Source organism: Mastigoproctus giganteus, chromosome 12, assembly GCF_048544385.1.
Source record: "Mastigoproctus giganteus isolate SK-2022 chromosome 12, ASM4854438v1, whole genome shotgun sequence".
In the NCBI taxonomy this organism is placed as follows: domain Eukaryota; kingdom Metazoa; phylum Arthropoda; class Arachnida; order Uropygi; family Thelyphonidae; genus Mastigoproctus; species Mastigoproctus giganteus.
The window spans coordinates 5,768,542-5,796,459 of record NC_143586.1 but is presented as its reverse complement, the minus strand read 5'-3'; the positions used below and the strand labels follow the sequence as shown (position 1 = coordinate 5,796,459).

The following is a 27,918-nucleotide window of genomic DNA, read 5'->3' as shown; positions in this document are numbered from 1 at the left end:
ATATCAAAGCTTAATGTCCAAGTTTGCAGACGATACGAAGGTTGGCAGGGTTGTCAAGGACACTACTGACACTATGCTACTGCAACAGGATCTGGAAAGGTTGAGCAGATGGGCTGAGAGGTGGCAAATGAAGTTTAACATTGACAAATGCAAAGTATTACATATGGGAAACAGCAACCCCAGAGTAACGTATCAACTCTGTGGTACTACACTTACAGTGGTAGAGAATGAAAGGGACCTGGGATTGTTATGCAGGCAGATATGAAGTTTTCTGAGCAGTGCAGACAGGCTGCAAGAGTAGCTCATGGCGTCTTGTCAATGATATATAGGAATTTTTCTAGCAGGGATAAGGAGGTGATTATTCCCTTGTATAAGGCAATGGTCAGGCCACACCTAGAGTACTGTATACAGGTCTGCAGGCCTCATTTCAAGAAGGATGTAGAGATGCTGGAACGAGTACAGAGAAGGGCAATGAGATTAGTGAATGGAACAAAGGGGTGCTCTTATGAAGAAAGGCTTAAGTTTTGCAAATTACAGTGTCTGGAGACTAGGCATCAGTGAGGTGATCCTTGAATGGTTTGAGCATGTTCAATGCTGATGGGATTCTTTCTCTTACTCAGAATAATCACCTAAGAGGGCAGAAATTCAAATTGAGGAAAGACAGATGTAGGGTAGACGTGCGGAAATTTGCCTTTAATGGAACAGACTTCCATCCCTTGTTGTGCAAGTTGATAGCCTAAATAAGTTTAAGGCTCAGCTGGACATGTATTTCAAATGAACAGAGGGGTGAAGTGGAAGTGGGTTTTTTTTTTTTTTTTTTTGGCTGATGCTGCATAAGCTTGCTTTCTTGCATCAAATGCCTCTACTAATGCTAATTTGAACATATGCCTCCTCAGGTTCAAAATCTGAGGAAGTGGAAGTATTCCATCAGCATTGAACCTGTTCAAACCATTCAAGGCCTTATACACCTCAATCAGATCACCTCGCAAGTGCCTAGTCTCCAAATGCTGCAACTTGCAGAACTTAAGCCTTTCTTCGTAAGCACACCACTTTGTTCCTCTCACTAATCTTGTTGCCCTTCTCTGTACTTGTTCTAGCAACTCTACGTCCTTCCTAAAATAAGGCCTCCAGACCTGTATGCAGCATTCAAGGTGTGGCCCGACCATTGCCAAGAAATAATCACCTCCTTGTCTCTTCTAGCAAAATTCCTATATATCATTGACAAAACTCCATGACCTGCTCTGGCAGCCCATCTGCAGTGGTCAGAGAACTTCATATCTGACTGCACAATTACCCCCAGGTCTTGGAGAATGTCAGGGTGATCTCTCCCCCCTCAAATATTAGAGAGGAAGATCACTTGTTGAGCATTACTAACAGAAAAAAAATAATAGCAAAGAGCACAACTGAAAACTGAATTATTAAACAATGGCTGAAACTATGGAAGATTCCAACTGAAGCAGCTTTCAACACAGAATAAGTCTTTCTTTCCCAAGGCTAATTGTTTATTATTTTTCTTTTTATTGTATATGAAAAAGAAAAGTTTACATATTTAGGTTTTTTTTGTTTTTTTTTTTTTGTTAGTTGTTGGCGCATTGGCTTCTGTGACCATAATGCACCTCCTAAAGTTTTTGCATTTTACTCTGATCCAAGCCCAACGTGGGATTCGAACCCGCGACCTTTGAGTTGCCAGGCAGGCACTTTACCTACCTGGCTAGCCCAATCTGCTCACATATTTAGTCTTTTGAAATAGCATATATCATATTTGAAATAGCAAGACTCATCACTTCAAAGCACAGCTTTGAAGTGATGAGTCTTGGTACATAATTAAATATTTTTAATTTAATTTTTTTTAATTTTCTTGAATATTTTTAATTTTCATTTGTAACTGAAAAAAAATTAGCATTAGTAGAGGCATATGATGCAAGAAAGGCATAAAATGCAAGCTTGTATAGCATCAGCCAAAAAAAAAAAAACTTCCCATTTCACTCATCCATTCACTCCAAATGTTTGTCTAGTTCTGCCTTGAACTTATTTAAGTTTTTGACTTCCACTACAAGTGATGGAAATTTGTTTTAACTATCAACCACCCGCTAGCTAAAGGGAAATTTCTGCAGATCTATTCTACAATTGTCTTTCCTCAATTTGAATTTATGTCCCCTCAGGTGAGTAATCTGAGCAAGAGAAAGTAATCCCGATCAGCATTGAGCTTGCTCAAACCATTCAAGGCTTTGTACACCTCAATTAGATCACCTCGCAGGTGCCTCCTAGTCTCCAGAAATTGCAATTTGCAGAATTATTTAATTACCTGGAATTAGGTTATCTTGAAATTTAATCAATAAACTAGAAAGAAAGAGAAATTTACCTTCTTTGAGTGAGCAAGCGAGTGAGTTTTAAATTTATTGAATTCTATATTTCCTTTGCACTGATGAACCAGTTCAACAGTTCTCAACAAAGTTTCAACTGTGACTCTACAACCTACTGAACTTTAAAAAATAAATAAATAAAAAAAAGTGGCATATTTAAAGTTCTCTGAAATCACAAATGTTTACTAATGCATATCCCAACTCTTTACAAACTGGTGCATCATGACTTGCCAATTGAGAACCACTGCACTAATCAGCAGATTTCTAGGTTATAAAAGTTTGCTTTGGTGTCTCTAGTTCAAATTATGACTTGAGCTAGAGATTTAAATCCAATAAATAGTAAACAGAGAACCATTCAGTGTGCAAAAGTCTGAAAATATGCTGAATAGAGAAATTGAACATGTAATAACAGTGATAGCTCTAAACCATGTATGAAAACTTTTGGCTTACCATTTACTTTCTTCTCGACTAGTCCCTTTAACAAAATGCACCTTTTCAGGTGCAGTAATGGCAACAGCAAACTGATTTCCTGTTACATCTTCAGCATCAGATACCTCAAGGACTTTGTTCATGTCTATAACAGCTTGAGGTACTGTGTCCGGCTAACAAAAATAAAAATTAAAGCTTTTCTACGTTCTGCATGCAATCTAAACAATATTTAAGAGATTAACATATTACAATATAAACAAAATGAAATTTAACCAAACTCATAAAAAGTAAAACAAAATAAATCTGTCAACTACTGAGTTCCAGGCACTCAGGATAAAGGGTCTGTAGTCACAAATGGTCATTAGTGTAGTATCTCAAACAGACAGCATTATGGTAACTAAAAAAAAAAAAAAAAAGTTTCTAATACCTCGGCTTGGCCTAAAACTGAGGAACTAATGAAAACGTCTATTTGTGTATTTCCAGTTGTGAATGAAAAGGGTGAGAGAAGTGACTCCGGCTTCTTCCTGGAGAAGTGATTAAAGTCTTGGGGGAAGAAACGACTGGCAGGTGAGGGCTGTGCAAGACTGTGCAGGTGCCTCTCCACCACTGCCGCCTCAACACTGGCTCTCTGAGTACCTCCTTGCCGGGACATTTCCAGCTTTGAAAACTGTTAAAAAATACTTCTTGTCGCAAAATTTATATATGATCTTTATAGAAGCAACCTATTTAGCAACCTTTTTGTCACCAAAAGGGGAGTTACTTAGTACAAGGAAGTGCACTATCGAAGTACAGTACAATGAAAAATTGTTTTTTTTAATTTTAACACAAAAAGTAAATGATAGATTTCAATCAGAATAGTTTTCCCTTGATAAGAATTAAATAATGCATAGCTAATGTGATTTTTAAATTTTTAGCTCCATTAGTGATGGAAATAAAGGGGGGGGGGGTTACAAAAATTGCTCACATTTTCCTGTCTGGCACTGCCATTTTTAATTTTAAAATTATATTTTAAACCAACTCATTGAGCTCTTTCCAACGGCGTATCATAAGCTATAGGCTGTCAACATTTGTTGTTCCCCCCCCCCCCCATTTCTCAGACAAATTTGAGAACGATCAATATGGCGTTATGTTGGCCCACACGATGTACAAACCCATGCAAAATCTGAAGTCAATAGGTTGAGTGGTTCCAGAGATACAATGATGTGACAGACAGACAACCAAGTGACATAAGGGTCCTTCGTTAGGCTATGGGCCCTAAAAACAGTAAAGCTGAAACAAAAATATTTATGTATATAAAACAAAAACTAAGAACAGTGACCTTTACATCTGAAAAGTAAAAAGTCCCGATTCATGCAACTATTTCATTTTACATTTATAAAAAATATTCATATTCTGAAAGATTGAAAACAAAATAGTAAAAGGATATTTAAATGACAAAAGTGATGTTTACTTTTTCTAAATAAATACACCAGGACCTTACTATTTGTGGGAGATACAATGCTGAAGGAAAATGGCAACGTAACTGTATTTTAGTACATATTAATATATTTTATACATATTATGCAAGATGTACATATCTAAGTATAGGGCAAGTTACAGCTAAATGTTTTTTTTTTTTTTTTCATTTTCGTAAGTGTCATATTTTTAATAGTATTATTAGTCAGAACTTTGTAAGGTTCCCACATTTTAATGTATATTTTTAGCTGATATCACAATTTATATATTATTTTAAAATGGGTCTATATAGAATGGCTACTTATATTTATTATTTTATATTACTAATTAATGTGTTTAACCCTATAGCTGGCATGCTAAATTCAAATCCATCAGCAGGTATGCATGAATTTTATACACCAATCTTTTTTTTTTTTTTTTTTGAAGAAAAAAGGCAAGAAATAGTTTAAATGGGAAACTTTAAAATTGTACAGTATATTGTATAATAATATCAGAAAACATCATTAGAAATGATAAAATATTGTATAGTAATATCAGAAAACATTAGAAATAACTCATTTTATCAAAAAAGGAGGAAAAAGAATTCCAAACCAACTGTACAGCCAAAAATCAGGGTCATGAACAGCCAAAAAAAAAAAAAAGGAAACTAAAACTCCATGTTAAGTTTTCATAAAAAAAAAACATTGCTTTTTTTGATGTATTGTTTGTTATTTGGTTTTTAGGAGCGTTAGCAACTAAGGCCATATTGCTCCGGGGATATGCGGTGGTAATTCCCTGACCTTTCCGCATCCTCCGTATTTGGTGGTCACGGGCTCGAACCCCGGTCTAATCAAGAAGCGTGTACTCCGCACTGCTGCTCCTGCTCACCTGGCTACGGAGACGCCTTTTTTGATGTACAAGGTACCAAAAAGATTTTTTTTTTTTTTTTTTTTTTACAGCTAAACTTTTCTGATTAAAAAATAATTAATGGAGATTGAGAGTGAATATCATATCATAGGCCTGACGTAGCAGAGTGTGCAGGAGCGGGAGTGCAGTAGCATGCACTCTTTGAGTGGACCGGGATTCAAGCCCATGACTGCTAAATACAATTAATGTTTGTATTGATAATTTATTGTAAACTCGACTGACCTGATTGCCATGGAGTATAAACAAGATTTTTTTTATTTTTTTATAAAAGTTTTTTTATAAATAGTTTTCCCTTGATAAGCATTGAATAATGCATAGCTAATGTGATTTTTAAATTTTTAGCTCCATTAGTGATGGAAATAGAGGGGGGGGACATGAAAATTACTCACATTTTCCTGTCTGGCACTGCCATTCTAACAATATATTATTAGAAGAATACTAAAATTTACAATGAAGTAATTCTAACAGATATTTAAATATTTAAGTTTTTCTGTTTTTGGTGAAGAGACTACACCAAGGCAACAGCTAACAGATTAAACAAATTGTGCAACTGTTGTAAGTACTGTTTAAAATTGATATTTGCGTGGTAACAATTTATGATTTTTGAGAATTGAAATGTGGTTATATTGTTTTAAATTAATTTAAGAAATATTTATTTCTGTTTGAAGTACTGTTTAAAATCTGCATGGTAACAATTTATTATGGGAAATAAAAATGTGGCGGGTTATATAGTTTTAAATTAAATTTAATTTAAGAAATATTAATTTTCATGGTTTAAGTGTTTCCTAAATTTACTTTAATTTAAAATGAAATCTGCATAATTCAAAGAATACATTAAAAAATATTTTGCAATACACACATACTTATGGGGTCAGGAACACTGTCAACAAAGTTTGCCCAGCAAGCATGCCACTAAGCAAAGAACTAATAACATTACTTTTCATCTATTATAACTACAAAACATCATTTAAATCTTTATTGCAAATATGTATGCATACTATTAGAAGTAATGTGTTAATGAACTCTACAATTCAGATCATTACCCTGCTTTAAGTAGCATTATGTAACAGCCTTAGAGGATTTAGCAACCTGTTACTTCTCTTAAGGCCTGCTATAACTGGTCAACAGAAGAGACAACAATTAGATAAGAACATCTAGAAAACACTATTAATAGCTGCAACAAAATTTTGTAGTTGGAAGTTGTCATCTTTTTTATTTTTTTCTCCTCTGATTTTTATTACTTTCCTTTCATGAAAGTAATAAAAATCAGAACTGCAATTGCTGAAAACTTAAATCAAAATCTTGGTTCTGTTGAAGTGAATGATTGTATAATGCATCATGCTCCCTCTTAATCAAAAATTTGAAATTAAATCAAAAAAACACAGGAGGTATTCTAAAAAAAAACTCAAACCTGGTCACATGTCCCCCCCCCCTTAACAAACCTGGATACACCACTGTGCATCCATATATATATATATATATATATATATATATATATATATATATATTAATATATATTAATATTACTGGAATTTTTTTACACTTTTATTACAAACTTGAATTATATGTATATATCCCTTTATTTTGACATTAACAAGATAAGAGTGAGAAAACATCAATAACACTAGTCAACACGATTTTTTATCTCCAAGAACTTAAATGCTGTTTTTAACCAATTTTTCTGCATAGAAAATCGTTATGATAGTTTCACATCACGTCACAGTTATTAAATATAAGTCATTATATTTTACCAAAATATGCCAATTTTGCATAATCTAGCCAGTAATGCATGACATACTGATTTATTTTAACATATATAAGCTAATTCTCTTATACAGTTGAGTCTCTGAGCACTCTAGGATCTATAGAATGAGTAAATCAGGATATATGTGAATGAGCTAATACAAGTGACAAACCAACCAACTATTTGCAATAGTTTATCCCCCGTTTCTCTATGCTGCAGAGATATGGGCATCTGCATCTCCTAACACCAAACCAGTGTTCTCTGTATAATTAACAGGAATTATTAATTCCTATTATATACAGAGAACTAGGAATTATTAATTATACGTATTAATAATTCCTAATTCTCTTAATTTTAGTAATCAATTCTGGACTCAGGTTTTCTTGTGATAAACATAATCAGACATATCTATGGTTCTTAGGTTCACATTCCAATACAACAATTTACAATTTGAAGAGAGCACACAGCATTTTTGGCAAGGATTTTTGAGGGCTGTGCCAAGATTTTCCAAGTATTACCTGATTGTGACACATTCTCAGGGTTGTAAACATATAATTGAACATATATTTTTTTACACTTTTATTACAAACTTGAATTATATGTATATATCCCTTTATTTTGACATTAAATGTTGGTACATCTTTTGATGTAGATCCAATAGACTCTTTTCATGGTGAGTTTCAGAATCAGCACATTTATTTCCTCCAGAATCACATTTTTTCATTGCGGAAGTATGACAAAATATATCTTTTGTTGGCTAGTGTAATTATTATAATATGGTTTTATCTATTTTCAAAAATTAAAATAATGAAGAGAATTTTTGAAATAAAGGTAATTAATACTGCATTAATAATTAAATAAGTTAAGTTTAATTTTAAAAAGTAAAAAATTACCATCCATATTTTTTAAACACTTGCACACAGACACTTGTCTGTGTGCAAGTGTTTAAAAATGATAGATGGACAAGTGTTTTCCCTAAACACTTGTCCATCTATCAGTCACCCACTCCTAGTACATGATAAAACTGCACAGACTCTGTGGTCATGATCAGCAAAAAATTTATAACAAATCATCTGTTATTAAATAAAATTGCTTGCTAGGTCTCTGAGCACTCTAGGATCTATAGGAATGAGTATATCAGGATATATGTGAATGAGTTAATACAAGTGACAAACCAACCATTTGCAACAGTAGTTTATCTCCCGCTTCTCTATGCTGCAGAGATATGGGCACCTGCATCTCCCTCTAACACCAAACCAGTTTTCTCCTCCAAATACTGGCTCATAAAGTGAGCATGCCACAAGCTCAACCTACCTGCCTAGCTCCGAACCACTGCTAAGGCCAACACACACAACATCCCATGGCTCACATGGTTCCTTGATGAAAGGAGACTCGTCATTACTGTCGAGCTCATGACTGGTCTCATCTCCTCTCCCTCCTTCTGGGACAATTGTGTGGAGGATCCCAGTGGCACATCTGCAAGCAACTCTGCAGCTATGCCATCTTTAACACTCCTTCACCTGTCGGACTGGTTCCTTCCTCAGCAGTTGTTACTATGCATCCAGGATCCAGATGTTGACTTCAATAGGTAGTCAGGATTGACAATATAGGAAAAAAAATACTCTGTGGTGGGTGGCCAAGGCCACCACTATCATAACCTGACCCCGATCAATGAATTCTATTACTCAATTCAATATGTGTAATTATGCAATCCAATGTATATTCTGCGTTATGTATTTTGTAACTAAGGGTATGTACAAATTTGTATGTCTAGTATACACAATTTTTCTTTACTTTTTTTCTAATACCTTATTATTTTATCATTTTGATTTATTCAGGCAATCATGTCTTTATATTACTTTGTTAACCCCTGGCAACTGCGCTGTGGCTGGCAGTTGTAACTACACTATTATGTAATCATCAACTCTATGTTGCAATAAAGTCTCTCCCCCCCCCCCACAGATGTGTCATGTAAAACCTCATCTACTTTTTGATAATTTTCTTTGGCATTTTAACTGAACAATATATATCACATTGCGTAACTAATTAATTTTCTTTCAAGACTGCTATTTCTATTAAGGAAATGTGGATTATCCAGATATTGTGATAGAAGCTACAAACCACTTTAGCATAAAAATATTCATGCACATGACTGCAGATTATTGCCAATGTGCTAAGCGTTTCCATTTACCAAAGTATTCTTTTGTTAGTCAAAGAAAATGTGGGTTACAATCTGTTTCACCCTCTAGATATTTCCAGGCATTTTGTTTTTGTACCCCCACTGGATTCACATTAAAGAAAAATATAGGTTAATTTGGCCTACCGTGAAAATATGGCCAGTCAATCAATCAATTTCTTTCTTTACAGTACTGGAAACTCATTAAAGAAAAATAAAATGCATTCAACATAAATTACTGTATGAAGATATACTGAATATAAATTCACAGATGGGTAGTAATTCAGAGAACTGGTCCTTGGATGTGCAAGTGCTCGCACAAGTTTTGTAAGTTGTGTGGCAATATCCTTATCTCTTATTATACATTTTTTTGATGTTACCTTCTATCACTCTCTATATCCCTTTTTTTTTTTTTTTTCCACTTTATTGTCCATGCACTGCATAGGTTTAGCATTTGTTGCCTTTGACTGCATTAGACTACTTCATTTTTTTTTTTTTTTCCTCATGTTTCTGCCTTGTTATTCTATTCACCATATCTATATACAATTTATGCTGACTTTAGGCACTAAAAATGGAGCAAATTGTAACTGATTTAGTTGAAATAAGCAACAATATATACAGGATATCTGGTGAACGTAACACTGACAACTTACATGTTCATCCACAGAATATGTCAGCTCTCCATCATCATATAGAACGAACCACCTCCTCTGCCATCGCTGAAAAAAAAAAAAAATAATAAAAATAAATAAATAAATAATAATAAATAAATGAATGTGTGTGTATGAAACTAAAATACCTTATCTTACTAAAGATAAATTACTGATAACTGTAACAAGAAATAAAAGCATGGGAATCTACAGTAACAAAAACAATATTTCATGGTCTTGAAACTAAAGACCGTCCTAAGTCAAAAAAATGTATAAAATTTCAAAACAGAATTATAAAATTTCATTGTATTATGTTTTATTCAATTTATTAACTATTGCCTTTATATTTTTATTTTAAATTTTAATATTTTAAGGTAGTTATATATCCAGCCTACATCTATTCCTTGTTGCAGTTGTTGGTAATTTCATTATTTTCTTACTGTATATAATTATACACTGCCCTGCCATTGATAGTTTGGTCACATTCTACCCAAGCACCGTGTGACAGACAGAACTATAAATATGCTCCTAGGTCATCAAGGAAAGAAGTAGTGCAATTGCCAAAGCAAGATGCCATGGTCGATGAAGTTAGACTTCCAGCATGAAATGATAATATGGTGCCACTTAACAATCAATTTTTATGTAACATTTCAGTGGCATTGAAGATCTAAGTTGACAGTTGTGGTTTAATCTACAAATGGAAGTGAAATGGTCCTGAAAGCTTACAAAGTATTTGGAAATTGATAGAATGTTAGAGGAGAGCCCTGCAAAGAATAGTATAAAGGATGCTGTGTGATATGGGCATTGGGTCAAGGAGCCATCCACATTCATGTGGTAGATGACTTTCATCAACCGGTGAAATACCGCCACTTTGCTTATTGGAGGCTTGAAGTGGTGAAATCCATGTTTAGTCTCTAGAGCAAAGTTTCCGGCATCCTCCTCCCCCCCATACTTCTCCTTCAACCCATGCATGGTACTAAGTACTATAGGTTTTGATACCTTTCGTGTTTGGGGTTTTTCGTAAAAAAAAAAAAAAAAGCTAGTAATCATCCTGACTAATGCCACATACCATCTAGTTTGGTGTAAGGCCTGAGATTCCTGGACTATAGACAAATGGAAAGCTGTGCTTTGAAGTGATGAGTCTTGGTACATAGTCTACCAGTCTGACAATCATGCCTGGGTGTGGCAGATGCTTAGAGAAAGCTACCTGCTAGATTGTATCATCCCAAAAATGAAGTTTGTAGGAAGCAGAGTGATGGTCTGGGACTCTTTTACATGGTTTGTCCTGGGACCATTGATTGTTTTAGACAAAACTATGAAGCTGAGATGTATCTAGATCTCCTGGGCAATAAAGGATCACCTATATTGCAGTGACACATCAGGGAAGGTCAATAACTGTTTTAGTAAGCCAATACTCCTCAAGTTGTGACAAACTAGTTTGAGGATATGAGCATCAAAAAGTTGGACTCAGCAGCCCAGAACCCCCTTCAATCCAGTTCTGGGATGAACTGGATCATCAGGTGTGCATGATGAGAGGCTGCCCAAAAAATAGTCCTGAACTAGTCACTGCTTTGAAGGTTGAATGGGAGGAAAATATCAATGACATTTACAAAACACTGGTGAATGTTCCACAGAGACCAGAAGCTGTCATAAAGGTTAAAAGTTTCAGCACACATTAGTCTTTTTTTTTTTTTTTTTTGGTAGTTTTTTTTGCTGCATCTGCTTCTGTGGCCATAATGCACCTCCCAAGGTTTTTGCAGTACTTTGATCCAAGCCCAAGAAGGGATTCGAACCTATGACCTTTGGGTTGCCAGGTAGGCACTTTCCCACCCAGCTAGCCCAGTCGGCATTAGTCTTCTTGTATACAAAGATTATTTGCAGATATGCAGGTCTGGAACAATAGTATGGGGAAAAAAATATTTTTTTTTTCCATTGAATTTTGTGATATTTCACACCACTTGTACTTTTATATTAATTTAGTTTTGTAGCTTTATATTTATTACCCTTTTAATTCCAAATTATTGTTTTTGTCTATTCTTTCAGATTCTTAATTTTATTTAGATTTCTTGGTCCCTATACTTTGGTCCTCCTACTTCATATTTTTATTTCTTTGGTGCTATTACTATTTTTTTTTAATAGTATGTTGATGGAGCACTGCCTTTCCTCCTTTTTCATCCACATTTACTTCATTCTCCTCATATCTTTATTTTAGAAATATAGCTTTCTTTCTCCCTCAGCCCTCTGCACTTTCAACTATACATTACATACTGTCACATTCGCTACTACAATTTTCATAACTAATCACAGGTCAGTCTAAACTTAATTTCTTTTATCTTTCACATATTATAATAATACATACCATATGGCATCGGGATTACCCTCCATACTACTGCTCCACCCCATACTTGTACTGTTATTCAATCGGCTACCAAACTTTTCAAAAACACTGGTAGCCAATAGAAATACTACAAATAATATTAGTAGTAATAGTACAAAAAAAAAAAAAAAAAAAAAAATAGCAGTTTACACTAATCTGAGGTCTGAACATGTTAAAGGATCAACACATTTAAGATCAACAGTGTTCAGGTGCTATATCGAAGATCAGATTCAGAAGCAAGTGCCCCCCCCCCCAAGTCCAATGGCCATTCAAGCAAAAGCAACAAGTATTTATGAAGATATTAAGGATAAGTACAGCAAATCCCAAGCCAAATTCATGGCAAGCAATGGGTGATTTAATAGGTTCAAGCATCGCGCTGGTTTCCAAAACATTTGAGTATGCAGTGAAGTCGCCAGCGCAGAGTCTGCAGCTGCAGAGAAATTGTGATGTGTTGGAAAAACCCTTCTAAATCTCCACAGCCCTCAACTTCCGCAGCGGCGTGCTTATCACAGCTGGGGAGTTAATTCTGGCAACGATCCTCTAAAAGGTAAAAAACTTGCTGATGTTATGCCTGTCTCCTCTCTCTTTTTTAATTTTATAATTTTTGTACACTTTTATGATTCTTCCTGCACATGAAATTTAAAAAAAAAAAATGGAATAAATAATTCTATTTACATGTTTGTCGAACATTTCTTTTTTGCTTCAAACAAATTTGTGTGCTGCATAAGCATTTAGGGAATTCCGACTTACGAAAATTCGATTTACATAGAGATCTGCAGAACGCAAACTTTACGTAAGTCGGGGAGTGGCTATACATGTATTTAAAATATTTTTTATTTCTGAATTAAAAAAAACAAAAAAACAATTTCTGAAATCTTTGCAAAGATTTACATATTAAATTAAGTGACATTGATGGTTTAGCATTATTTGAAGAACTTAGAATACTTCAAATTTATATTAAATAGAATATTACTCCATCTAAGGTGTTACAATATATTTTTAAAAACAATTTTAAAGATACTTTTCCAAATGTAGCAGAATTGCTACATTTGGAAAAGTTTGCACTAATAATTTATGCAAATGAGGGGAACAAAGGGGTGCTCTCACCAAGAAAGGCTTTAAGTTCTGCAAATTGCAGCATCTGGAGACTAAGCACCTGCGAGGTGATCTGATTGAGATGTATAAGGCATTGAATGGGTTAAGCAAACTCAGTGCTGATGGGATTCTTCCTCTTGCTCATATTACGCACTTGAGAGAGCATAAATTCAAACTGAGGAAAGAAGTTGCAGAATAGATGTTCGGAAATTTGCATTTAGCCAGCAAGTGGTTGAATGCTGAAACAAACTTCTTTCTCTCGTTGTGGAAGTTGATTGCTTAAATAAATTCAAGGAAGAACCGGACAAACTTTTGGTGTGGATGGAGAGGTGAATGAGAAATGGACCTCTTCCCTTCTTTTTTTTTTTTGGCTGATTCTTCTCTGTATAAGCTTGCTTTCTTGCATCATATGTCACTACAATGCTATTGCCAATTTTTCTGACTTTACCGGTTTCAGTTGCCTCAGGTGAACGGAGTTTTTCAAAATTAAAATTAATCAAATTATTGACGATCGGCAATGTCTGAATAACGACTGTAATTTGGCAATAATTTCAATAGAAAATTATCATTTTTAACAAATAAACATAAATGAAATAATTAATAAATTCGCATCTCTTAAAGCAAAGAATTTATATAATTTTTTTTAACATTATAATTTTCTTTTTGTTTTATTATTGTGATAGAATACAATGACTGACTTAGAATTTAAAGTTTATTTCCAGAATTTTAGAATGATTTATTTTTGTTTCTTGTTTCAGTATATTAAACACTGAGTGACCACAGAAAAAGGAGGACCAACTTCACAGGTCCTCCTTTTGCCCTCAGTATAGCAGCTATCTGACGTGGCATTGATTCAACAAGATGTTGGAAGCATTTGGGAGGTATGGCCAACCTAGCTATGTATAAAGCACCCAGCAATGCAGGTATGGAGGTGATTGGTGCATCCAGATGCCTGATATGCTTTTCCATGGTGTCCCACAAGTGCTCTATGGGATTGATACCAGTGGAGTTCGAAGGCCAATCGATATGCTGGAAGAACTGTGTTCCTCAAACCATTCCTGCACAACAAGTGCCTGATGGCTCAGAGCATTGTCATCTTTAAAGACACCATCGCCATTCAGGAAAAAGTGTAATATAGCAGGGTGTACACATTCAGCAAGCAGTTAACAATAGAAGAGACCACTGATACATTGTTCCACATGCACCAGGGGTCCAAGTTCCTGCCAGTGAAACATGCTCCACACCATACAACCGCCTCCACTGGCCTGCACTTTTGATACTATGCATGATAGATGAAAAGCCTCATGTTGATGACAAATTCGCTCACACCCATCTACGATGTGGAGTAAATAACGTGACCAGCACACTTTCTAATCTTCTAACATCCAACTTGCATGCTCTTTGCACGAGGCGAGTCTTTTACGCCGATGAACCTTGGTTAGGAGAGGATGCCATAGGGGTCATCTGCTGGTATAGCCAATACGTGTAACGCATGGTCATGCCAGATAATGTTCTGGGTTGGCCCATGTATTGGGTAGTCAACTCTTCAACAGTGCTGTGCCTGCTCGAGTAGTCAGACCTGGCACTCACCTCTAACATCAACCTTTTGCCGACCTTTGCAGTCGGGTCGTTGTTTGACCATTTTGATGCCAGTCCTGGTACACTTTAGCCACGGCAGCTCTCGAACACCCCACCAGTTCAGCCGTTTGGGAAATTGAGGCACCAGCTCATATCCACAATCTGTCCTTCAAAGTCCAATAAGTCCTTCCTTTTACCCATCATGCTCAGAATTTTACTACTTACTGAACCACTGACACCTTATCTACACTGTGTAGGTCAACTAACTGCGCACTCTTGTACCTCACGTGGTTAACTGGTTGCATTCAGTTTTAATAGGGGGTGGTCATAATTATTATTATAATAGCTATATGGTGCAAGGAAGCCTGAGGCTTATGCTGCACCAGCCAAAAAAAAAAAAAAAAAAATTCCCGAGTTACCTTGAGAGAGAGAGAGAGTAGAAAGGAATCACCAAGAAAGAGAAGAATGATGATATCCAGCTCAGGACCCTGGGTGTGCCAAGCCCATACTCACCAGATGTGAGTCCCTGGTTATCACTCATTGTATGTCAGATATGTTGTAATTCTTTTATTTTTCAATAAATTGATAATTATTTTCCCTTATTTTATTTTTTAATCGAAATATTTTGAGGCGGCAAATTTGATTTCGCTTACTAGCGGCATATAGAGTAGTAGCGGCCTTGCGTGACAGTACAATCCCGTAACATAAAAGAAATATGCTTATGCCCTAAATTTTATCCATCTATGTTTGGAGTCACACAGAAAATAAAATATTTATTTAAAATTTAATAATAATGTAATAAAATTTAAAGCACGGTATCCGATCTTAAAACAGTCCTTGAAAAACCGCAAATATCTTATGTAAATATTACGAATGTCAAAATACGATACATACACGCATTATTGACGAATGCCAATAATACAAACAAGTATGATTCATCGGGTGTGTTTACATTAACCTATTAAAATCGAAATTCCTTTGAAAAACATGGTGATGAATATTGTTAGACTTAATATATCGTATGATCTGCCAGTTACAACAAGCAATACGAGGTCCAACCTGTTCTACCAGGTGAGGAGATAAGTGATTACCCAAACCAGTTCTGTCTTGTTGACTGTCAAATGCTAAAAATTCAGACGTTTCTTGAATGAAAGGTAACTCGCGTTTACTGCAACGATTCCTGTTATTGAAAACTCTTGCTTTCGTTTTTCACCCCTGCGTTGTACAAGAAGAAAATCTGTAAATATATTGATATTGAAATCAGAAGCGTAACGAGGTGTGAGATAAGACCTTGTGCGAATAAAAAAAAAAAAACTTGCCCTCCTCCAGTTCTCTTTTATTTTCACCAGATAAGAAATATGCTAGTGTTCAAGTTGCTTACAATAAAACGCGGAAATGAGTTTATCACTTCATCTACCATGCTACTATATGCAAATTACTTCACAGATATTACTATTTTGAATTTAAGAATGTACATACTGTCAAAAGATTAGTTCCAATAAATACATGAATTAGGTTCATTTTCGCTCGGACGGATGCGAAAATATGCAGAGTTTATTTTTTTATTTATTAATTTTTGAGCTCGAACGTAAAGCATAACGTGTCTTACTGTAAATTTAGGTTTATACATATTGCTTTAACGGATTATGTGCCCGTAAGGCTCATCTGCTGAATTCGATTTTCTGTTAAACTCGATGGTTCTTTAATCGGTTTGCTGGACAACAACCCCAAATATCCGGAATTAAAAAAAACATGCAATGTTCAGCCTGAGGCCGACTAACTCAGCCACACACACACATTCTTTGCATGATTGACGGGATTATAACCCAAGCCTTTACCATCCGGTATTGGAGGCGGTGATTATATCTACAGGTAACCCTCGTATAATACGTAAGTTGTTAGGTTCCTATAAAATAGAATAGAATAGTTCCTGTAGAATAGATATGCGGGAAATTTGCTTTTAGCCAGCGGGTGGTTAATTGCTGGAACAAGCTTCCATCTGTTGTTGTTGTGGAGGTTGATAGGTTGGATAAATTTAAGGAGGGGCTGGACGGACATTTGGAGGAAATTGTTTTTTTTTTTTTTTTTTTTTTTTTGCTGGTGCTGCATAAGCTCATAACACTTGCTTTCTTGCATCACATGCCACTACTACTACTAAATGTCGTGTTGTACGAAACAGTGTTATACGACACTAAGAAAAAGTACAAAAAGTGGGGTTAGGTTCCAAAAGCTAACAAACATTATTTAAACTAACAAAAATACACCATTCTAGATTTCATGTATCTTCTGCTATCTTTAAAAAAAATTAGTAATCCGGTTTTGTTTGCTTTTGCTTGATAAATCTTTGTGAATTTCATCGTATGGAACTAAGCATTTTTGAAGCTCCCTTTTGAACTTTGGGCTCCTTTCATTCAAGAATCTGCATTCAAAAAATAAAATTCTAATTGCTCGGCTAACTTTCCCGTATGCTTTTCAGTGTAAAATTTGGAACTTCAGAATTTATCTACAGTATCATCCTCTGAATTGATTTGGTTTTACCTCCGATGCCAGTTCCACCAAATCCGCTTCGCAAGCCACTTTGTCTATCAGTAATTCTTGAACGTCTTCAGTAATCATATCTTTTTTTTATTTTTTTAGGCGTATTGGCGACTAAGGCCATGTTGCCCAGCGCATATTGTCTATAATTTGCGTGTGTCCTGAGGTCGATTTTCTGTTTTGATGGACGAAAAACTCGAGTTTCCAGGAGAAAAAAAAAAAAACTATGCTACCCTCACCTAACTCAGCCACGTTGTGAAAAAGACCCATAAATATTCCTCCCGTCATCGACGAGATTCGAACTCGTTCGTCTTTTCCACCTGGTGTGGGGAGGAGGGCGATTCAATCAACTGTGCTACCCACGAGGGCTTCAGTAGTCACATCATCAAAACCTTCCCCTCCTACCGACGTAGCAAGTTCCACTATCGCATCGATTCCGTTTTCTCTCGGCTCGACCATATTTCCTAAATGAACTGACTCTGGCCATACATTTTTCCGCACGCTTTTAACGTTGACGGTTTTACTTCTTTGAGCGATAAAGCTATGATTCTGATACAGTCCACAATTGAGAAATGTTTCCATGCCCACATTAACTTCAATAGATTCGAAATAATTTTTTCGTTACAATGGATTTTTTTCCAAAATGCATTGTAACGATTTTCTGATGTAATGAGTTTTAAAGGTGGATATAATGCCTTGATCTAATGGCTGAATGAAAGAAGTTGTATTAACCCAGCACAACTGTGGTGGTAGAAACATAACTTCAAAGTTTGGACGACTTAAATCTTTTGGATGGCATGGCGTGCTATCCAATAGTAATAAAACTTTGAAATCTAGATTTTGCCACAAGTTCAACAAGCACAGAACATAACACGGGGATTTCCCAACAAAATAAAATACAAGGAGTTCTCAATTCTCAATATTTTTATTTATTATTTATTTATTTATTTATTTTTGACTAGCGAGTCGACATCGGGGATTCAAAATGTGCAAACGTTGCAAAATGAGATCCAACATAATAGCAGGGTTTTCTCCCGCACAAAAGCTGAAAAATACCCTGTTAAATCGTGTTGTAGAAGTACGGTGTTATACGGGGATTGCCTGTATTGTGCTACCGTGAGGACCTTCGATAATCAAAGTATGGTCAGTAAAACAGTTGTATGGAGAAAGTATTATAGTGAACCCGCTTATAAGGTATTAAGCGTATCACCGACTTGTACCATATTGCGCGGTATATATTATATCTGTAATTACGTGTGTGGTCGATTTGCCTATATGCTGGAGGAAACAACCAAACTACATTGCCCGAGACCAACTTGGCCATGTTGTAAAAAATCCCATAAAGATTACTCACGCCATTGTAATGATTCGAACTGAGGTCTTTTCCACCTACTGTGGTGAGAGTGGAATTATATAAATTGTGCTATCTGTAAGGACAGTTAACCTGAATCCAACTGAACATCTTTGGTATGTTTTGGAACAAAAATTTGAGGGAGGGAGAGAATTAGCAGGCAGCAGAGGCGGTCCCAGGATTTTCTAAAGGACGAAGGGGGAGGAGCCTAAGGCAGTGTTCTGAAAATCATTAAGCTTTAATGATCATGTAGTAGTAAAAAAAAATCCACAATAAACGAAGGGCGTTTAGCCCCTACGACCACCACTGGAGGCAGTAGTCGAACCGCAATTATCAACTGCCCGTGTGCGAATAGATCTTGTGCACTCTTAACTTGTTATTTTTAACCTAGCAACATAAAGAGAACATAGGTAAACTCCTAGAAGGTGAAATGTATACACTTGGCCTAGTGTAGCCGAGTGGTCAGGAACTAGAGTGCAGTAGCACACACTCTTTGAGTGGTACTCTGGTTCAAGTGACTGCTAAATACGAATACCGATTGTTTTCATGGTTTATTGTAAATTCCTCTGATCTGGTAGTCTTGTCGGAGTTTAAACAACACTGTGCCCAGGAATGAACTAGCCTGTTGTCAGGTGATTCTTTCAATACTACTTCTTGTAATGCAAAAAACTTTTAATTGCACGTTATTTATTTGTGCATAAGTAATGTTGGTGTACGGTTGTTAAGTTCACACTTAAAACAACAGTACATTGGTGCATTACAGAATAGATCAGTCCTTTTTCAAAGAAGCACAATAAGACTAGTAAATTTTGTATAATCTCAATATGAAAACAATGTTTATTGGTTTTTTTTTTTTTTTTTTTTTCTGTATAAGCTTGCTTTCTTACATCATAAGCCTTTACTAATGCTAAAGTTTAGAATTATTAGTTAGCTAGCCTAGTTATCACTACTGAGGTAATTTCTATAGTATATTAAATAATGAAATGATGAATTCAAGTGAGATCTTAGCAGCAGTGGTGGACTGGTCAGGGTGTCAGCTTGCCCGATGGCAAGTGGGCCCCTTGCAATAACATTAGACAATGTTAAAAATGTTAATGACCTTTTAGTAGCTTGAAAATATAATAGTTGTGGGTGGGCCCCCTTTGTCTCCTGGTAACCAATATTTTTTAGACCCAGTACGCCACTGCTTAGAAGTCAGCAACATCTTCAGCTTTTTCGCGTGACCAAGTTATGCATCTAACATCCGAACACACAATTTACAAGTACAAATCACTAAGAAAAATTAATTTGAAACTACAGTTCTAACTGCCATAAAGGACTGCATGGGCCGAAATTTTAGAATTTTACCGGCCCGGCCCAAAGACAATTTCGCCTAACTAGTACCCGAAGGCTATTTTTGCTACCCGATCCATATCCGGGCGAAAAGCATGAAGACCAGGTCCGCCAAGACAGTTCAGAACTTTGGCTGTCGAGTGGTATACCTTTTCATACACCACCAATTTCGGGAATTTTTTTTCCTACAGAGTTGTAATATGTGATTAATCAAGTCATAATTCCCACTGAACTTTGTTCTAAGAAGTCATAACAATACCTAATCCCACTTTTTTTTTTTCGCGTGCTTTAAAGGAAACGAATATTAACTCATTCCACTTTTGTGCTAGCAGACATTAACTGGATGGAATCACTGTTTTAGATCACAACTAGTGTTTCCACTTCTAGTACAAAATGTTATCTTTACTACTCGGTCCGACCCTATCTCGATTATGATTTGTCCTACCAGGTTCGAGGCTGTGCACACCTCTAAACTGCCATATCCATGGAGAGGTAATTCTGGAAGACTTTTATAGAGTAAAAATAAAAAATTGTGAACAATAAAAACTTGTTTTATTTATTCATTAGAAAAAACAAACAAACCGAATATTCAAGCTTATTTTTATTGTTACAATATTGTAAAAGCAGTAATTATTATCTCTCATTGAATACCAGTTATTAGTCGGGGTTTAAGAAATTAGGCTAAGTAGCAGCATTCATTTTAAAATCCAACAAAAGTGTGACATTTGCTGGATAGCTCTCTCTCTCTCTCTCTCTCTCTCTCTCTCTCTCTCTCTATATATATATATATATATATATATATATATATATATATATATATATAGAGAGAGAGAGAGAGAGAGAGAGAGAGAGAGAGAGAGTCACGTTGGGTACCCGCCATGGTTTATGGTTTACCTGATAAGCTAGTATATCATATTTTACCTTTAAAAAACTCTTACCATTATTAACTTAACTCATATATATATATATATATATATATATATATATATATATATATATATATATATATATATATGGCTAATGATGATAATAATATCTTTCCAATAAAAGCTATCAAGTTTGAAAAGCTGGGATTGCTACTGGGAGTCTAAAACGCTGATGGAACTGATATTCAGATAATACTTGAGTCAAATGGACTGAATTGCAGTGAAGTCCGGTCGTTCCCCGAACAAATCACCTACTTTAACTTCACGATGGTGGGACCGCTAATAACCCCCGTATGCAAATCCTGATGTACTGGGGATGGCGACCCACTTATGAATCAACGTAAGAAGGGGTCGAGGTGTGTCGCCCTTCTGTGTTACCTTACCTGACCTCGCATAACCTAACCTGGCAATGCTATGTGATAGACAATTGATAAACCGGTGCAATACCACCTTTTGCTTTCTGGAGGCCTGAAGTGGTGAAACCTATGTTTAGCCCTCCCCATCTCTTCCATCATGCAATATAACTTTTGATATTATGAATGAATTTCTCTTCCAGCTTCAATGGACTATTTAACATAGAAATAAGCCGCATTTCAATAAACCTGTAGACTCAGACTGGAATCTACAGATTGAAAAATATCTATCAAGATGTGCACCTTCCTAACCCTCCGTGGGCTACAATTATGGTTAAAATGTGACAGTTATTTCAGTCAGTGTGGTAGGCATTCTCTGGAAATCTTAAATATAAGACAACTTCATGCTATCCACACCCAAAGTTATGGTAAATATAATCAGAAAAACAGTAGATGCTGCGGCGGTCTTAACTGCTTTCACTATTTCTGCTTCTCTACCAACAGAGTTCAGTAATTTCTCTGCAATTTTTTTTTTTTTTTTTTTTTTTGCCATTAACCAGCACACAGCATATCGTCTATACTAATTCTTTAAGCTCTCTCAATTTAATGCAGAATGAAGCGCACAATTACAATTCCCTGCTGAAACAAATCAGATCGAAACTGATCTAGGAACAAGGAAAGTAGCATACAGTGGTGTTCTCCTGGATCTCAGCTCCCAGTGTGGAACACTCGGAAACGAAAACGCAGATCAGGCAGTAAAACAAAGAATAAATTCAAATATAATTGATATGAAGATCCTTGTTCATCAAACCATTATACGAAGAGCCTACTACCCAATGGAAAAAAATATGGCAAGAATATAGCAACAATAAACTTATGGAAATTAAGACCCAGCCATCCTTCTGGACTTCCAGCACCAGGAAAGTAAGAAAATAAGTGGTTTTTTCGAGAGCGCGCATGTAACTCATCTTTACCTCCTCAGAAGCAAAACACCGTCCACGGTTTACTCGTCGCCTATTCTCACAGCGAAACAAATTTTAATTGACTGCTTCTATTATCAGTTGGAAAAGCTAGAAACGTTCCAATCTCACAGGAGTTTACAGGAACCTATAAAAATGAAGAACATCTTGGGAAATGAAGCCAACCTATATGAATTCCTTTCCTTTCTTAAGAAGATTCTCTCACCTCTGAAACCTTAGAAAACTTGAAACTATTATATTAATAACTTGAATGACACAATACGGCAATGACCACAAAGTAGTATTGTTAAACTTGCTGTAGGCAGTGGTATAAACATCACTGTCAGTCGTTTAGAGAAATCTAAGGGTCATATACTGGACGACTTTCTAAGGTCTCTTCAATATGATCTATGGTTGATCGATTTCAGCCAGTAAAAGGAAGGGGGGGAGGTTAGGATTTCCCGTGAGATTGTGTTTTTCGGTTGCTGATGCTCCTAAAGACAAAAAAAAAAAAACCAGCTTTACAACGATGACTGAAATTGCGCTACTTTTAAACAAATGGTTAAATCTGTTTATACAGTCTTATTTTAATTTAAAAAAAGATTTTATTTTAATCTACTTATTCGCCATTTATTTAAAATGGTGGGACCTGAAAGAGGCTGTCATACACAACACCTTTCGGGACTTGCTCATCCCGTCAGACAGCAAGCGGTCTCTTATATAAATGACAGGGGAAGAAGGAAGGAAAGAAAGAAAGAAAGAAAAAAAAAAAAAAACACATCTGCTAGCAGGGCCGTGCAGAGCCAATTCAGTACCTGAGGCAAGGATGAAAAATTGTACCCTCCCCTAAAATATATAAAAAATAATAATTTTTAAAATACATTTGTAGTACACGTTTTAATAAAAAAAAAAAGTTAAAATTGGGGTAATAAAAATGACAACCAGTGGGGCGACAACCATAGTGGCGACAGAGATAGCGCTGGTATCTGTACAGTGGCGGGACAAAGATTTTCGTCTTGCAAAATGAAGATGATAAACAGATTGGAATAATCAAAACATAAAATCGAAAATGTTGGCAATTATTTAATCTTTCTTTTGGCGCCCCTTTCAGCTTTTAACCTGAAAAAAAGAGCCCCACCCTCGGCACGGCTCTGTCTGTGGAATTTTTTTTTATAGTAATGCAATAACAGGGACGCTCGTTGCAAAGGCAAAGTTTTATTCTTTCTTACTATCAATTTATTAACACAAGGTTCACCCCCTGTACAGCAAGTGAGCTAGAAGGGCGTACAGAAATTTTAAAATATACATTATACACTTTTGTACAAATTTTCAGATCTTTACAATATAATTATTGTATAATAATAACTATTAAATAGATATATACATTTGCTTAATTGTATTCACTTTGAAATAACATAGATCTTGATAATTGATTCTGCTGTGACAGATGCTAACTAGACGGTTTTAAGCCTGTTAGCATATAGTCAAACTGAATTATGCTTACAGGAGACTGAACAATAAATGACGTATCTGTTTCCACAATTTTTTCAGTCGAGGAATTATCTCAATCATGTGAAGAACACTTCAATGCCGACACTTTCCATAATTTAAATGAGTATAAAATAATTTAAATGAGTTCTTTATTTTCATATTACTAATTAATAAATGACAGAGCTACTAGGCTCAGTAAGTTCTACGTGAGCTGGATATCCTTCCTCTCTCTCTCTCTCTCTCTCTCTCTCTCTCTCTCTCTCTCTCTCTCTCGAATATTTTTGGCTGGTATAAGCCGTAGGCTTCCTTGCACCATATGGCTAATAATAATAATAAATCAAACCAATTAATAATGAATAAGAGGAAATACCTCAATGATAACATGTAGAACCCTTCAATGCTGACGCTCAACGTAATTCAAATGAGTATAAAATAATTGAAATAATTCTTTACACTCGAAGAAAAAATTCGCTGAACCAATGAACCTGGAATTGAAGGTTCAAGAGCTCCAAAACCCGACTTCAAAATCCATCAAGCCACCAACCAAACCTCTACGAGAGAAAGAACACATTAGGTCCATAATTAAAAACTAATACTAAAATGATATTAAAATATTATTTTTGCATTCGTTTTTAATTATGGATCTAATGTCCCCTTTTCGCTCGTAGATTTGTAGTAGTAGTTATACAGGTATATGATGCAAGAAAGCAAGCTTACGTTGCATCAGCAAAAAAAAAAAAAAAAAAAAAAACATTTCACACATCCATTCCCTATAAAAGTCTATCCAGTAACTCTTGGATTCCTTTAAAATACAAACTTCCACAACGACAGATGGAGTTTTGTTCCAGCAATTAACTACCCACTGGCTAAAGGCAAATTTCCGCACATCTATTCTGTCTTTCATCACTTTGAATTTATGTCCCCTAAGGTTCACAATCTGAGCAAGAAGAAGAATCTCATCAGAATTGAGCCTACTCAACACATTCAAGGCCTTATTACAACAATCAGATCACTTCGCAGGTGCCCAGTCTCCAGACGCTGCAGTTTTCAGACCTTAAGCCTTTCTTGGTAAGAAAGGCTTAAGTTCGGACCCCTTCGTTCCCCTCGCCAATCTTGCAGCCCTTCTATATCCTCGCTCAAGCAACTCTACCTCCTTCCTAAAATGAGGCCTTCAGACCTGTACACAGTACTTTAGGTGTGGCCTGACCATTGCCTTGTATAACGGGATAATCACCTCCCTGTCCCTGCTAGCAAAATTCCTATATATATAATTGACAAACTCCATGACCTGCCCTGGCAGCCCGTCTGCACTGCTCAGCAAACTTAATATTTGACTGCACAATTACCCCCAGATCTTTTCACTTTCCACTTCCCTGAGTGTAGTACCACACAGTTGGTACGCTTCTCTTCGGTTATTGCTACCCAAATGCAGTACTGTACTTTGCATTTGTCAATGTTAAACTTCAGTTTCCACTTCTCAGCCCATTTGCCCAACTTGTCTAGATCCAGTTGGAGTAGCATGGTATTTACTGTCGTTAACAGCCCTGCCAACCTTTGTATCATCTAAGAATTTATTACAGTATACACAGAGCGTACAAATAAAGAAGAAATATATGAGCTTTCGGCTATATGGTAGCCTTCATCAGAATTAAAAATACATGAATGGCAGTTGGAATGAAGATGTGCACTGCCAGGTGCGTGAGACGCTAGGTTTAATTGTTTGTTGACGTCTGTGGCTGTGACGCATGATGACGTGGCCAGCGCTTGTCCAATGATAGAACTACTGACTCTGTGATCGGGTTGACTTGGCAACCACTCTTCCTGTTCAAGGATTTATCCGAAGATTTTATATTTAACGATTCCAACCAGGTACGTTTTAGGTAATGGTGGGATCTGTCTACCACCACGACATCGCGGTGTGGGTCGATGTCGTGGTGGGTTGTCCAGACATGTTCGGCGATAGCTGAGTGTTCTATATCCGCTAAACGGATCGCTCTTTTGTGCTCCGAGAGACGTTTCTCGAGTCGACGTCCAGTCTCTCCAAAGTAGCAGCTAGTGCAGTCACGGCAAGAGATGCGGTAGACCAAACCGCTCTGCAGAAGGGTGGGGACAGGTGTTTTCACGTTGGAAATGAAAGAACGCAGTTTCTTGCCTGGGAGTTGGATGCACTTTATTCCGTGCGTTCTCAGGATTCTACCGATCTGTTGTGACAGGTTGGGGTAGTATGGGATGAATGCCCTCGTGGATGGCTCGTCACTGTTGGTGTTGTAGCTGGTCGTCACGATGTCACGTGTCTGTAGATCACACCTGTCGAGGACGTCAATGGGGTAGCCACACCTCGTAGACCTTACGAGGTCTACGAGGTGTGGTTTATTGACGTCCTCGACAGGTGTGATCTACAGACGTCCTCGACAGGTGTGATCTACAGACACGTGACATCGTGACGACCAGCTACAACACCAACAGTGACGAGCCATCCACGAGGGCATTCATCCCATACTACCCCAACCTGTCACAACAGATCGGTAGAATCCTGAGAACGCACGGAATAAAGTGCATCCAACTCCCAAGCAAGAAACTGCGTTCTTTCATTTCCAACGTGAAAACACCTGTCCCCACCCTTCTGCAGAGCGGTTTGGTCTACCGCATCTCTTGCCGTGACTGCACTAGCTGCTACTTTGGAGAGACTGGACGTCGACTCGAGAAACGTCTCTCGGAGCACAAAAGAGCGATCCGTTTAGCGGATATAGAACACTCAGCTATCGCCGAACATGTCTGGACAACCCACCACGACATCGACCCACACCGCGATGTCGTGGTGGTAGACAGATCCCACCATTACCTAAAACGTACCTGGTTGGAATCGTTAAATATAAAATCTTCGGATAAATCCTTGAACAGGAAGAGTGGTTGCCAAGTCAACCCGATCACAGAGTCAGTAGTTCTATCATTGGACAAGCGCTGGCCACGTCATCATGCGTCACAGCCACAGACGTCAACAAACAATTAAACCTAGCGTCTCACGCACCTGGCAGTGCACATCTTCATTCCAACTGCCATTCATGTATTTTTAATTCTGATGAAGGCTACCATATAGCCGAAAGCTCATATATTTCTTCTTTATTTGTACGCTCTGTGTATACTGTAATAAATTCTTAATGAATCCAGAGCGCGTAGGCCTGTTTCGTTATGTTTTGTATCATCTGCAAACTTGGACATTAAACCTGATATACCTTCATCAATATCATTGATATATATATATATAAACACCAGTGAGCTCAACACCAAACCCTGGGGGACTCCACTAATTACATTAGTACACGAAAAGCAGCGTCCCTTGATTACCACTCTAATTTTCTCCCACTCAACCATCCCTTTATCCATTGTAGCAACTTGCCTTTTATGCTATACCGTTCCAGTTTGTACAGCAGTCTTGTGCAACAGTATCGAAATCATTCCTGGAATCCAAGTATATGATATCAAAATTATTTTTTTCATCCAGTTTCTTTGTGACCACCCCATAGTATTCAATCAAATCGGGCAGACAAGATTTTCCCTTAACAAACCCATGCTATGTCTGAACTATAACTGCAGTCTTGTCTAGATGATCCTGCAGTGCTTCTTAACCAGCGACTCCATTATTTTTTCACGGAACAAAAGTTAAACTAACATGTCTGTAATTACTCGTGTCATCCTTTGATTCCCCGTTTGTGAATTGAGAATACATTTGCACATCTCCAGTCCGTGGGGACTTCCCTCGAGTCTAAGGTGCTGTCATAATTATGGCTAAGGGTTTGCTTACTTGCTTTGCCGCCTCTAATATAACTGGATAGATCCCTCAACCACAGGTGCCTTTCTTATGTTTAACTTCAACAACTTCTCCTCCACTTTGTTCTCAATTATTACAAAATTATTAAGCTCCTTGTTAGAGTTTAATAAGCTTCTGTCCTCATGTGTGAATGTAGATGCAAAATACTCATTCAGTTTGACAGCTATCTGTGCAGCAGGATCATCAACTGTTGAACCATCGATATCAAGTGGACCAATCTACCGTAATTCATCCACTTCCTTCTAGAGTTTATATAAGTAAAATCTCATAATCTGCCTTCGTTTACCTAACCTCCTTTGTGACTTTATTACAGACTAGCTTATATCTACCATAGGCTTCTGTGTCGCCTGAAAATTTATATGCATCCTA

The 27,918-nt window shown here is 36.6% G+C and overlaps 1 protein-coding gene across 3 annotated transcripts in view; it reads right to left on the bottom strand.

Moving 5' to 3' along the window:
* The window catches only part of LOC150076650 (uncharacterized), a 305,352-nt gene that overhangs the window by 120,402 nt on the left and 157,032 nt on the right, over positions 1–27,918 (bottom strand). For all 3 annotated transcript variants that reach the window (XM_090386997.1, XM_090386999.1, XM_090386998.1), the window contains exons 3-4: positions 9,727–9,792; positions 2,814–2,965 (exon numbers count right to left, since the gene is read on the bottom strand). In XM_090386997.1, the coding sequence (XP_090243123.1) occupies positions 2,814–2,965; positions 9,727–9,792 (218 nt within the window). The remainder of the gene's footprint in view (positions 1–2,813; positions 2,966–9,726; positions 9,793–27,918) is intronic.